Source organism: Vulpes vulpes, chromosome 3 (genome assembly GCF_048418805.1).
Source record: "Vulpes vulpes isolate BD-2025 chromosome 3, VulVul3, whole genome shotgun sequence".
Taxonomy (NCBI): Eukaryota; Metazoa; Chordata; class Mammalia; order Carnivora; family Canidae; genus Vulpes; species Vulpes vulpes.
The window spans coordinates 115,074,014-115,086,155 of record NC_132782.1 but is presented as its reverse complement, the minus strand read 5'-3'; the positions used below and the strand labels follow the sequence as shown (position 1 = coordinate 115,086,155).

At 56.6% G+C, this 12,142-nt stretch overlaps 1 protein-coding gene across 3 annotated transcripts in view; it reads left to right on the top strand.

Moving 5' to 3' along the window:
- Positions 1-12,142, top strand: part of RAB11FIP3 (RAB11 family interacting protein 3) — an 80,501-nt gene that overhangs the window by 43,277 nt on the left and 25,082 nt on the right. For 2 of the 3 annotated variants that reach the window (XM_072754258.1, XM_025984944.2), the window contains exon 3: positions 6,214-6,305. In XM_072754258.1, the coding sequence (XP_072610359.1) occupies positions 6,214-6,305 (92 nt within the window). Of the gene's footprint in view, positions 1-6,213; positions 6,306-10,816; positions 11,031-12,142 lie in introns of those variants that run through there. The other variant, XM_072754259.1, reaches the window with a different exon arrangement.

Sequence of the window (12,142 nt, the reverse complement as noted above, 5' to 3'; positions counted from 1 at the left end):
CTCACATGACTGACCAGCCAGGTGGAGGCTTCTAGGTCGATGGTGATGGAACCTGGAGACCCCCCTGAACTGGGGGGGGGGGGGCATCAGAGAAGCCTTCACAGCTCTGCTTGACAGGCTAGGGATGGGAAGGTGACAGATGCATAGAGGCCAAGCCTAAGATACCAGAAAGCAATTACTATTGCCAGGAGAAACAAGATGCTGAAAAAGAGGGAAAATGTCCTTCTAGAATACACCGTGGCTGGTAAGGAGTGCTATTTTATGTAGGCATTATAATTAAACAAATTGAATATTTATGTAACCAAAGATTAGACTTAGCTATTTTGGAAGGTTGGGGGAGGGAAAGTGGGGAAGGGTATGCTGAAATCTCAGGTACTATACCAGGTTGCCAGTAGAAAAATCTAGAATCCAGAAACTAACGGGAACTACTTAGAAACAGTCCTTAGAAGGACGAGGACGACTGGCTAAGGGTGCGAGGACTGCCTCTTGCTGCTCTCAGCCTGTCAGCACTGGTTCACTCTCCAGCTACGGGAGGGATGACGGGTGCCCCCTGGGTTTGTCATGACTGCTCATTACCAACAGGAACCCATTTCCCTGGGTGACCACAGAAACAGAACTAGTGACCTGCTGGCCACAGAGCCCTGGCCTTGCCTGTCAGGCAGGTGGCTTGTGCACAGCATTACCGGTAGGTCAGCAGCATCTGTGTCTCTGGGTCTGAAACCACGGAGCCAGAGGGTGAGACTGGGCTTCCCCGGGTTGAGGGGGTTGAGGAATCCAGATTCCTCTGAAGGGTCATGGCTGGGAGCAGCAGTGGCAGCTGGTCCTGGGGGCGTGGGCAGGAAAGAGCCCAGGGTGGTGGCCAGCTAGACAGCTGGTGCCATCATGTGGCTCTGAGGCCTTCTCCCCCGAAGTCCACAGTCCTATTGGCAGGCTGGTGGCAAGTCTGTTCCACAGTAGCGTAGTTCATGCACACTGAAGCTCAACTGTGGGGTCCCCAGGTGGTCATGACCTGGGAGTCTGCAGGTGCTCCTGGACGGCTTGGGGCCCACTGCTGTATGACACTCTCTGGCCTTGGATGCCTGCTGAGGCTGGTTCTTATCTGTGGGCTGCTGGCTGTCACTCTACGTGGCTGTCTTGTGGGTCACATGTGTCCTGAAGTTGAGTGACTTAAGGAACATCAGTCTGGTGAGAGGACAGGCTGTCTCCTTGAGTCCTCATCTCACCCTAACTCACTGAGACTCACGGGCCTCTCTGCAGCCCCCAAACCTGCCAGGGTGCCACACCCAGGCACCCCCCCCAACCTCCATTTACACCCACCACTCCTCCTCCCTCCTCCTTGCCTTGTGTGGGTCATTCCCCCTTCTCTCCGTTCCAGGGGTTGGCAGAGGGGAGCCACAAGGCGAGGCCCTGGGAGAGGTCCTGGGCGGTGCCTGAGAGGAGCTCCCAGGGCTCTTTCTCTCCATCCAGAGCTTGCTCTGGCCTGCTCTCCCCTTTATTTTATTATTTTATTTTATTTATTTTTTGTTAAAGATTTTATTTATTTATTTTTAAGATTTTTTTATTTATTCATTCATAGACACACAGAGAGAAGCAGAGACACAGGCAGAGGGAGAAGCAGGCTCCATGCAAGTAGCCTGATGTGGGACTCGATCCCGGGTCTCCAGGATCACACCCCAGGCCGCAGGCGGCGCCAAACCGCTGCGCCACTGGGGCTGCCCCTATTTATTTATTCTTGACACACACAAAGAGAGGCAGAGACACAGGCAGAGGGAGAAGCAGGCTCCATGCAGGGAGCCTGATATGGGACTCGATCCCGGGACTCAAGGATCACGCCCTGGGCCGAAGGCAGGTACTCACCTGCTGATCCCCCCCCAGGTGCCCCTATTTAATTTTATTTTTGTATCTATATAAGTTTTCCTTTCTTTACAGTTTTGGAATCTAGTTTCTTGTAACAAATAGACCAAAAGTACACCCAGGATCTGGTGTATTGCTCTGTTCTGTTCTCCTGTCTGGTTATATTCTCTCTCTCTCCTTTTTTTCCAGTTTATAATCTCTTCTGATTTGTTTGGTGTATATTTCTCTGGGGTCGTTGTTGCTGTTTTAGTGTTTTGTTCTCTTGTTTGTTTTTTTTTAAGGTTTGTTTTTTAAAAATATTTTACGTATTTATTCATGAGAGACACAGAGAGGCAGAGACACAGGCAGAGGGAGAAGCAGGCTCCATGCAGGAAGCCCAAGGTGGAACTCAATCCCGGGACCCCAGATCATACCCTGAGCCGAAGGCAGACGCTCAGCCACGGAGCCCCCAAGTGCCTCTGTTTTCTTGTTCATCTATTCTTCTCTGGACAAAATGACAAGATGGAAATGCTGTGTTTTTTTCTGTGGCAAGAACATTTTGGAATAGACATGTCCCTGGAGGGTGAGGTTTGGTCTCCTCGTGATGCCACATTGCAGGTGGTGTCCCCTCCCTTGAATTTAGTCTGTGTGGGGCAGACCCCCGCTCCTGAAGTGGGGTGGCAGGCCCTGGACCCTGAGTGACAGTCTGCTGCTGGGGTGCATGACAGGGGGGCTCTGTCCAGTGGCTCGGCTCAGGGGTTGCAGTACTGAGAGCTTGGAGCAGAGTGGATGAGGGCCACAGCGGAGGGAGGGCCCAGATGTGGCCCGTGAGGACTGTGGGCACAGACACTGCAGAGCCAGAGTGTTCCAGGGACACAGCACGGCATCCCATGCCCTCAGCAGCTGGCTTTCTAGTGGAGGAGAGCCCACAGACAATGAGGCAGGGCCCCCTACAGGAGGTGACAGGAGCTTGGGAGGAGGGTGAAGCAGTGGTGGGGGTGCCTGGGCGTGCACCCTGGCATGTTTGGGGGCTGCAGGGAGGCCATTGTGTCCAGGTTAGGTCTCTGGGGTCAGAAGGTATAGGTGAGGGTACTGGGGTCACAGCAGGCTGTGGGCAGCGAGGGAAGACTTGGGTTTCTCCACAGGGTGGGTGAGTGGCCCCTGGGCTCAGGACCATAGCCTGGAGTGGGCACGAGGGGCTGGGCCTCCAGGTGGGGCAGGCCGTGCTGCTGGGGCCTCCCCGCTGGTCTTGGACATGCTGCCAGGTGGGCTCGGGGCTTCAGGCTTTGTTTTTCTTATTTTCTGTAGTTTGATTTCATCATTTACTTTGGCCAGGAAAGGAGAGTGGAAAAAAAACTAAAATAAGAGCAAGTCAGATGGTGATGTTGAAATTGGTGTTTGATAGCATTTGGGAGACTGGAGCTCCGCTGGAGCTCGCTTGGGGTCCTCCTCCGGTGCGGGCACGCTTGCTCCACACCCAGGAGCGACACAGCAAGGGCCGTGGCGTGTTGACCCAGTTGGCAGCGAAGCGCGGGGAGATTTTCGCTGTCATACCACAGGCCTTATTTCAGGAATAGAATAAGTTGGTGGGGGAGGATTGCTACAAATAGGCCAGCGAGCTGGCCACCCCCACACTCTGGAAGAATAAGATACTTGCACATTAAAAATGTCCGCTTCACCAAGAATTGTTTTCGTTCAGATAGAGCAAGCTAACAGGAGAATCCTGTTCAGTTCCCACTGGGAGGGCAAAGCTGCTGTGATGACCACGTGCCCCTGTTCACGGTGTGGGACAAGACCCCTCGGCCCCTTGTTCCCTTCGAGGCTGAGCACACGTCCAGCGCAGCGAACATGGTCGGCTGTGTTTTGAGACCTTTGATTCTCTGCCTCGGGTTTTTGAAGGGCAAGGAAGACCGTTAACATTCGAGAGGGAAAAATAGGCCAAAGACTGTCGGTCTTCTTAGCAGCCACGCGTGCAATCTCGAACTGCACCGGCGCAGTCGGTGCTCTCCAGCTCCTCGCCCCGCGCTCTGGCGCAGGGACGGCGGTCCAGCTCCTTGCCCCGAGCTCTGGTGCAGGGACGGCGGCCCACCAGCTTGCAGGCTGCTTCTCGCCTGCTGCGTGGGTCCCACTCGGGCGCCTAGCCACGCTCCTGGGGAGAACGGTTCCACCGGGACAAGTACCTGTGGTTCTTAGAGCAAAGGCCACATCGGGGTTTGGCATAAGGGCTGTAGTCACTGCCGCAGCGTGGTTTGGAGCTGCTGAGGCATCTCACAGTTGCCGAGGACGTCAGTGTTTGGATTTACACAGTCGTCAAAGGAAAGGGTTGGTACTCTGTTCAAGTTGAGTCCTTTAGAAACAGGCGGAGGAGCCATGTGTCCTGCCACTGCTTGGTGGCGAAGGTCCCTCCCCCAGTCTCCCGGCTCTTGGTGCCCGGAGAGCCCGGTGGGGCTCCTGAGGGCAGTCAGCAGTGTTTTCCCACCTGCTGCAGCCGCCAGACAAGAACGTCCTCTGGCTCAGTCAGGATAGGGCGCAGCTCTTGATGTGGGGCGGGCACAGGGCGTACTTAGGAGGAGTCAAGCAAGGGACTGCTGGCTACATGACGTACGTTAGGTAAGTAAGTGGTGTATTCTGAGAAAGTAGTTGCTCCGTGGCCTGTGTTCGGCTGCCAACACTGACACCCAGTGTGTGGGTTTTCAGCACCAAGCAGTTGTCCAGTTTTCTGGGGACACCAGTTAGGGTCCCACGATGTAATCTGCTGTGACCCCAGTTGTGGGGGGTTAGGGAAGACCCCACTTCAGGTGCTGAGGCCACCCACACTTCTGTCCGACTTGGTAGTGGATCCAGGGCTCCCAGGGCCCCTCCTTAGGCTTGATCATTTGCTGTCATGGCTCATGGAACCCAGGGAAACACTTTACTTACCTTTAGCAGTTTGTTTCAAAGGTTACAGATGAGGGCAGCCCGGGTGGCTCAGCGGTTTGGCGCCGCCTTTGGTCCAGGGCGGGATCCTGGAGACCTGGGATCGAGTCCCACGTCGGGCTCCCTGCATGGAGCCTGCTTCTCCCTCTGCCTGTGTCTCTGCCTCTTTCTCTCTCTGTATCTCTAATAAATAAATAAAATTAAAACAAACAAAAAAACCCACAAAGGTTACAGATGCATAGCCAGAGGAGGTCTCACTGGGTGAGGTCTGGAAGTGTCTGGAACACAGGGGCTTCTGCTCCTGTGGAGTTCAGGTTGCACCACCCTCCCGGCACCTCCATGTGTTCCCGCCTGAGGCTCCCAAACCCCTGCACATCGGGTTTCTGTGCAGGCCCTGTGGTTGACCAGGCCCCTGGTGGTGGGCGGGGTGTGCAGCCTTCTGATTCCATGTTGGGTCCCCTGGCCACCACCCCACAAGCTCCAAGAGTCACGTGGTTGGTGTGAACCCAGGTAAGGCGGCAAGGGGCTTGTTCCGCTCCCTGGCAGCCCTGACCCTCAGGAACTTCCCAGGAGGCGGGACGGGGAGCACAAAAACACTTCTCCTCCTGGGGCGGCAGCCCCGTGACACAACATCGGGAAACAGGCAGCGTCTGTTGCTCCCCTGCTCTCCGGCATGGGCTGCGCCCGGACAGCACCCACACACGGTGGAAGTGGCTTCTCCTACAGGCCTGCGGCTCTGAGGACTGATCGTGCCCGAGAACTGATGTGTGTGTTGCTCACGTCACACTTGAAGTCTGCCCGTTGTGAAGGGCTTTCCTTATATGAAATGTTGATCGCAGAAAATAAAGTTAAACAAAAACAAAGGATGTAAAAGCTGCCAGCGAGTCCAGCACCAGGACGAGACGCTATGTTGGTTTGTTTAATACCCACATCTCCCCAAACACAAAGTTTTAAAAAATTTAAGTCTGGGTACCTAATACTTTTTAAAGTCCATGAACATGTTACAGATTTGAGATCCTGCTCCCTCTCTTTACAATGCTGTTGGGGACTTAATTAATTACTTAAAATATTTATTTATTTTACAGAGATTGGTGGGGGGAGGGGCAGAGGGAGAGAGCCTCCCAAGCAGACTCCTCGCTGAGAGTGGGGCCTGACACGGGGCTCGAATCCAGGGCCCTGGGATCATGACCTGAGCTGAAACCACATCGGATGCTTACCTGACTGAGCCTCCCGGGCGCCCCAGTGCTGTCAGGGCTTTTAAAGAAACAAACACTTTACCATAGGGCCTGTACACCTGCTCTGGAGGCGGGGCCTGCCCTCCTGTCCTAACTGTGCCGCTGCCTCCTCCAGGCTTCTCGGGGGCCGGCCAGAGCCCCCGCTAGCGTTTACCACCCCGGCGCCTCCCCCCTTGGCCTCTGGGGGTGCTCTGGGTTCCCTGCTCAGTACGGGTCTTCTCTCCTGCAGAGTCCGATGGCCAACTGTGCGGGGTCGCACCTGCCCAGGACGAGGAGCCGCCCGCCTGCCCCGATGAGTTCGACGACTTCGTTACCTTTGAGGCAAGTGGTACTTACCGAGGGGCCGAAAGGGAGTTTGATGGGACTATCTTTCTGTATGGCCACTTAGTCATGCCCCGGCCGTTTCTGCAGGAAGTGGCAGGGAGGGCAGGGCAGGGCTCCCTGTGCAGCTCGTGCATACCACTGGGAGCTCTGGGGGCTCCACTGCTGCCCATCTGAGGCCTCTTGTCAGCACAGGGATGGGCGGGGGTCTGAGGGCTCTCCAGTGGTGTTGCTGTCACCTTCTCTGCCAAGCAAAGCCAGAGCTAGGGACGTGCTGTGAAGTTTTTGTTTTACCAAATTTTAAATCATTTTCTGAGTTTAGGGACTTCTAACACCTCATGCTTCTTTGCCACCTGCCCCCACAGTTGCTATGACTACATGGTGTCACCTAGAATTGTGGGCTTTTTGTTGTCTGCACGGCAAGGAGGAGGTCTGTGAGCACAGCCATGAGGACAGACCACACCGTTGTGTCCCACCAGTTGGAGGGGTGGGCAGGTGCCAAGATAGCCCATGTGGGTGGACCTGGAATTTTTACTTATTAAAAATACACATTAGGGGATCCCTGGGTGGCTCAGCGGTTTAGTGCCTGCCTTTGGCCTAGGGCGTGATCCTGGAGTCCCAGGATGGAGTCCCACGTTGGGCTTCCGGCATGGAGCCTGCTTTTCCCTCCTCCTGTGTCTCTGCCTCTCTCTCTTTCTGTTTGTCTCTCATAGATAAATAAATAAAAATCTTAAAAAAAAATACACATGAGAAACTCCGGAGCACCTCAGAAGCTGTTGCCCAGGGAACAGAGCTGGGCTTGGCATAGTGGCTGTGAGCCTTAGCACCTTGGAGGGACAAGGGTTGGGTTGCCTAGAGCAGCTTCTCAAAGTCCACAGCCGTTCACTGCCTCCCTCTGGGGTCTAGTGTCCCCACTGAGGGGGCTGCTCCACGTAGCAGTCAGCTCAGATAACGTGGATTCACCTCCTGACTGTCCTTTCTGGTGGCACGGATGTCGGGGCCGCTGGGGAGCCTTCAGCACTCACAGCTTTGTCCCAAAGCACAGGCCAGGCCTCAGCTCCCCAAGGCATCCTGTTGAGCGAGGATGGTGTATTCATTGTGTGTGTGTGACCTGAGGGTGCCAGGCCCTGTCCTGGCGTTGGAGGCACGGTGCTGACCGGGGCACGTGTGGCTGGATGGCGGCTGGTGTGTGCAGGACTCTGGTGTGTCACCTGTGAGATGAACTGCCAGACCCTGATGGAGGGAGGCTGCCGCCCTGAGCAGAGGAGGGCAAGGTGGGGAAGTGTGTGCAGCGTGACACACCTTGCATTTTCCAGGAATGCAAGTTAGGTCAGGGGAATCCTCCTTTCCTTGATCGGAGTACCTGGGAGGTCGAGACACTCCGTGCAGACACTTGTTTAGTGAGCATTGGACCTTTGTCTCCCTTCCCCGCAGAGCTGGGCCTGAGCATCTGCAGCACCATCTTCCGCTCCCTCCCTTGCTCAGGTTTCTGCTAGGGCATTGTATCAGTTTTTCACACGTTATGTGGAGGTGGGTGTCGCTGAATGGTAGTCTCCCAAAAGATAGGATCCCTCGGAACCTGTGAACATGACCTTACTTGAAGAAAGGGTCCTTGCAAATGTCATCAAGGACGTCAGGACGAGATCATGCTGGTAGGAGTCTGGGCCCTGAATGCAATGACAGGAGAGAGGAGGAGACACGCGGGAGCCCTGCGACAGAGCAGCGGAGGGCTGCCCGGGGCCACCAGCAGCCGCACCAGGCAGGAGAGGGCCCCTGGAAGGGTCTGCCGACACTGTGGCCTCGGCCTCGTGGCCTCAGCAGCTCTGAGAGGATAAACCTCTATGGTCGTAAACCCCAGCTGCCGTCCCCCGTTGCAGCAGCACTGAACACTGACTCGGGGCCTATCCCTTCCACGGCGACACTGACGTCCACCTGCATGCAGGGGCAGCTGCGTGCACCTCGGTGGAACCATGCCTGCGGCCACCTGGAGCTCTGGTGGCCAGCCTTGGGCAAAGGGGGTCCTGTGTGCACACCCGGAGCAGACGCCCAGGCCAGCATCTGTGCTAGCGCAAGGAGGGGTGCCCACGCCCCGTTGCGGCGTCCTGGCAGCAGCCCAGGCTGGCCGCGGGCCCCATTTCCTCCGGTGTGTAAACCCTGGCATTGCACACGGGAAACGTACGGTAAATACTCACTAACGATGATGATGAAACAACCTGCAGGTATGAGAGCAGGTGCGTAGAGGAGGCAGGCACGGGGTTGTCTCCAGAGCCCTCGTGTGTGCGTGTGTGATGCCAGGACCTCCAGTCAGAGTTCCTGACCCAGACACTGTCTCTGGGGATGGGGGCCCTGAGGCTTCGAAACCGGGTGGACCTGGGTGCACACACTGTCCCCACTGTTGGGGTCACCTTGGGGCAGCGGATTTAGGGAGATTCAGACTCTAGCCCCTCCTGTCCTCTGTGCAGACTGAGCCCTGAGGCCACAAGGCTGTGGCCCTCCCACCTCTGGTGCCCTCCAGGGGCCAGCTCCCACCTTGATCTTGTCACCTGCCACTTCCAGAAAGCACACTAGGAAGTCAGTGTTTCAGAGAATGCAAAAGGGATACTTCTGTTCTTTTTCAGAAAGGAGAAAATATTTTCTAAGTTTTTGTTGTTACTTTTGAAAAATAATTAATACTTTATATTTGAGCTGTTTTACCTTCTCAGAAAATGGAGCATACAGTATGGAGAGTTCTCACTCTCCTCGCTGCCCTGACACACATATCACGGTTCTCTCCATCATGAGCGTCTTGCATTAATTAGTGTGGTGCATTAGTTATAACTGCTGATCCAGGATCGATACATTGTTGTTAACGAAAGCCTGTAGTTTAGTTTTTAATTAATTTATTTATTCATGAGAGACATGGAGAGTGGCAGAGACACAGGCAGAGGGAGAAGCAGGCTCCATGCAGGGAGGCTGACGTGGGACTCGATCCCAGGATCCCGGGATCACGACCTGGGCTGAAGGCGGTGCTAGCTATCCAGGGACCCCCAAGCCTGTAGTTTACATTAGGGCTCCCTCTTGGTGTTGTGCATTCTGTGGGTTTTTTTTTTCTGTGGGGGTTTTTATTATAATTTTTTAAAATATTTTATTTTTTATGTATTTTAGCAAGAGTGTGCACACACACAGACAGGTGGGAGGGGCCAGATGGAGAGGGCGAAGCAGACTCCCCGCTGAGCAGGGCCCCCACGTGGGGCTTGACGCGGGGCTCGATCCCAGGACCCCAAGGTCATGACCGGAGCTGGGGGCGGACACTGCACTGGCCGAGCCACCTGGGCGCCCCATGCATTCCGTGGGCTTTAACGAGTGTACAAGCTCACGTGTTCATCATGTGGTGTCGCGCAGGGAAGCCTCCATTCGACACCTGCTCCTGCGCTCATCCCTCCCTCACTGCCAGCACCTGCAGTGGCTGGTCTTTGGCTGTAGTTTTGCCTCTTCCAGAATGTCGCAGAGTCGGAAGCCTGTGAGCGGCCTTTGCTGATTGGCTTCTGTTGCTTCGTCATGTGCACTGAAGGCTCTTCCTTGTCTTTTTTTTTTTTTTTTAAGATTTTATTTATTTATTCATGAGGTAGAGAGAGAGAGAGAAGCAGGGACACAGGCAGAGGGAGAAGCAGGCTCCATGCAGGGAGCCTGATGGCAGGACTTGATCCCGGGTCTCCAGGATCAGGCCCTGGGCTGAAGGCGGCGCTAAACCGCTGAGCCACCCGGGCTGTCCTCTTCCTTGTCTTTTTATGCTTTTTAGGATCTTCACCTGTGACTTTGAGGGGATTGGAACCAGGTACTGTGAAACTCAGAGAGAGAGGGTCCTTTAGAGAAGTTTACGCATCATGTTATCTTGAAAGTTCAGTAAAAATATGGGTGGGGAGCACGTGCGTTACACCCACGTCTCCCGTCTGGGGACCCTGCGGCGGGGATCTTCAGACCTACGTGAGCCCGTATTGACTCCCTGGGAGAACACACAACAGTGTGGGTCAGTGGACCCTTGCCTTCTGCGGCTGGGGGCTCCTGGGTCCTCCTGCTTCCTGGTGGCTCCTTGGAGGGACACCTGCTGGGAGGTACTGACAGGTGCAGGGCCCAGCCCACGTCTCAGGGTTGCTGATGGGCATCGGGAGGGTCACGGAGAATAGTACTGGCAGAGACGATCAGCACCGTCCCGCTGTGCCTTCTCGACCCCTCCTCCTCCTCCTCCTCCTCCTCCTCCTCCTCCTCACCCGAGGCCTCCAGAGCAAAGGGCCGCCTCGGTGCAGGGACGGGGCCTGGGGACGGGGCCTGCGTCTTGTGTGCAGACTGTCACAGCAGAGCTTTGGCAGTCACAGCGTAAGCCCCTGCTCTGAGGTCTGTTTTGGAGCTGACGAGGACACTTCCTGAACTTTGCCCCCCGCCCCGTCCGTGCAGCAGGTTTAATGGAGCATGTCTGGGAGCAGGTTAAACTTTCTCCAAGGCTGTGATGGGCCTTCAGGTGAACGTGCTGGTTTTGCCTAAACGCCAGCAAACTGGCAGATAGGCTGTGTGGCTGGCCGCAGAAGCTGGTGGCTGGTGGTGGCTGGTGGCCAGGCTGGACGGCGTGTCCAGCAGTTGCCGGAGCGTGGGGCGCAGCGCCGAGGGCAGGGAGCAGAGCTTCCCAAGGGCCCGGCCGGGTGGGCTGCTGCCATGGCCCGGGCCGCCGCCTCGCCCACCAGCACGCCCTTGGTAAGCCCGGAAGGTCACGTTCGCGCGGGGCAGCAGTGCTCCGTGTGTGCTTTGGTTTTCCAGGGAGTTCATCCTAACGTATGTAATTTGTAAATAATTTTAAAGTTGACAGCACAGACTGACTTCAGGGCAGAGCCGTGTCCTGTGTGGTGGCGGGTGCGGGCTGGTGCGTCGGGCCGGGTGTCGAGGCCACCTCGGCCACTCTTGAAAGGCAGATGTTAGCCAGCTGCTCTGCGAAACTGCCTGGCTGCTGGCGTTTGTGCAGGGCGGCCCGGTGTCGGTGGAGCAGTGCCGGGCAGGGGGGCAGCACTCGTGCCGCCAGCGGCTCCCGAGCCGGACCCTGCGCCCTCGGGCTCCCACCACTCAGCTCCCCGGGGGGCGGGTGTGGGAGCAGTGGCGCGGGGTGGGGGGGGGACCGCTCTGTAATTTGGGGCCAACTAAGGGTTAGTGCAAACCTGACTCCTTGGTGAGGCGGGAGCAGCGCTCATCTATTCCTCTGTGTGCAGCAGCGGCTTTGCTTCAGGGGTGAGGAGGCGGGGGAGCACCACCCCGCTGAGCTGTCCAAGGCCAGTGAGTTGCCCAGAAGGGAACGCGTGCTGCAGCTGTGTCACTGGTCCTTCAGCAGAGAGTTACTGCACCTGAGCTGTCTGGCGTGCACTGCAGCCCGGCCCCAGCTGTGTGATGCAGGTGCGCCCCTTGCCGTGAGGTCAGAAGGCCCCGGGGCCAGGCCTCGGTTCTGGGCTGCGTTGGCCTAACCTGCCTCACACCCTGGGCTGTGGGTCGCGGGCCCAGGGTCCACACCGCCGGGTGGGGGAGCATTGTGCTCTTCCGAGGCACTGGTTGATGAGCCTTTCAGAGGCTGACCTCAAGACTTAAGTTCTCTTCCCCAGGAAATCATCTCAGGGTCCCTGATGGGCCTGCTGGGTGAGGATTGGGGGGTGTGGGGCTGAGCAGTTGAGGAGCGAGGGCTGCCCTGGGCTGTCCTGCAGGCAGTGGGCCGTGGGGTGGGCGTCCTCTCCATCCTTGGGCGATTCAAGGCGGCACCCGATGTGCCCAGCGAGCCAGCAGCCGTCCCCAGCAGACATCAGGGACTGGCGGGGGGGTTTAGTTCC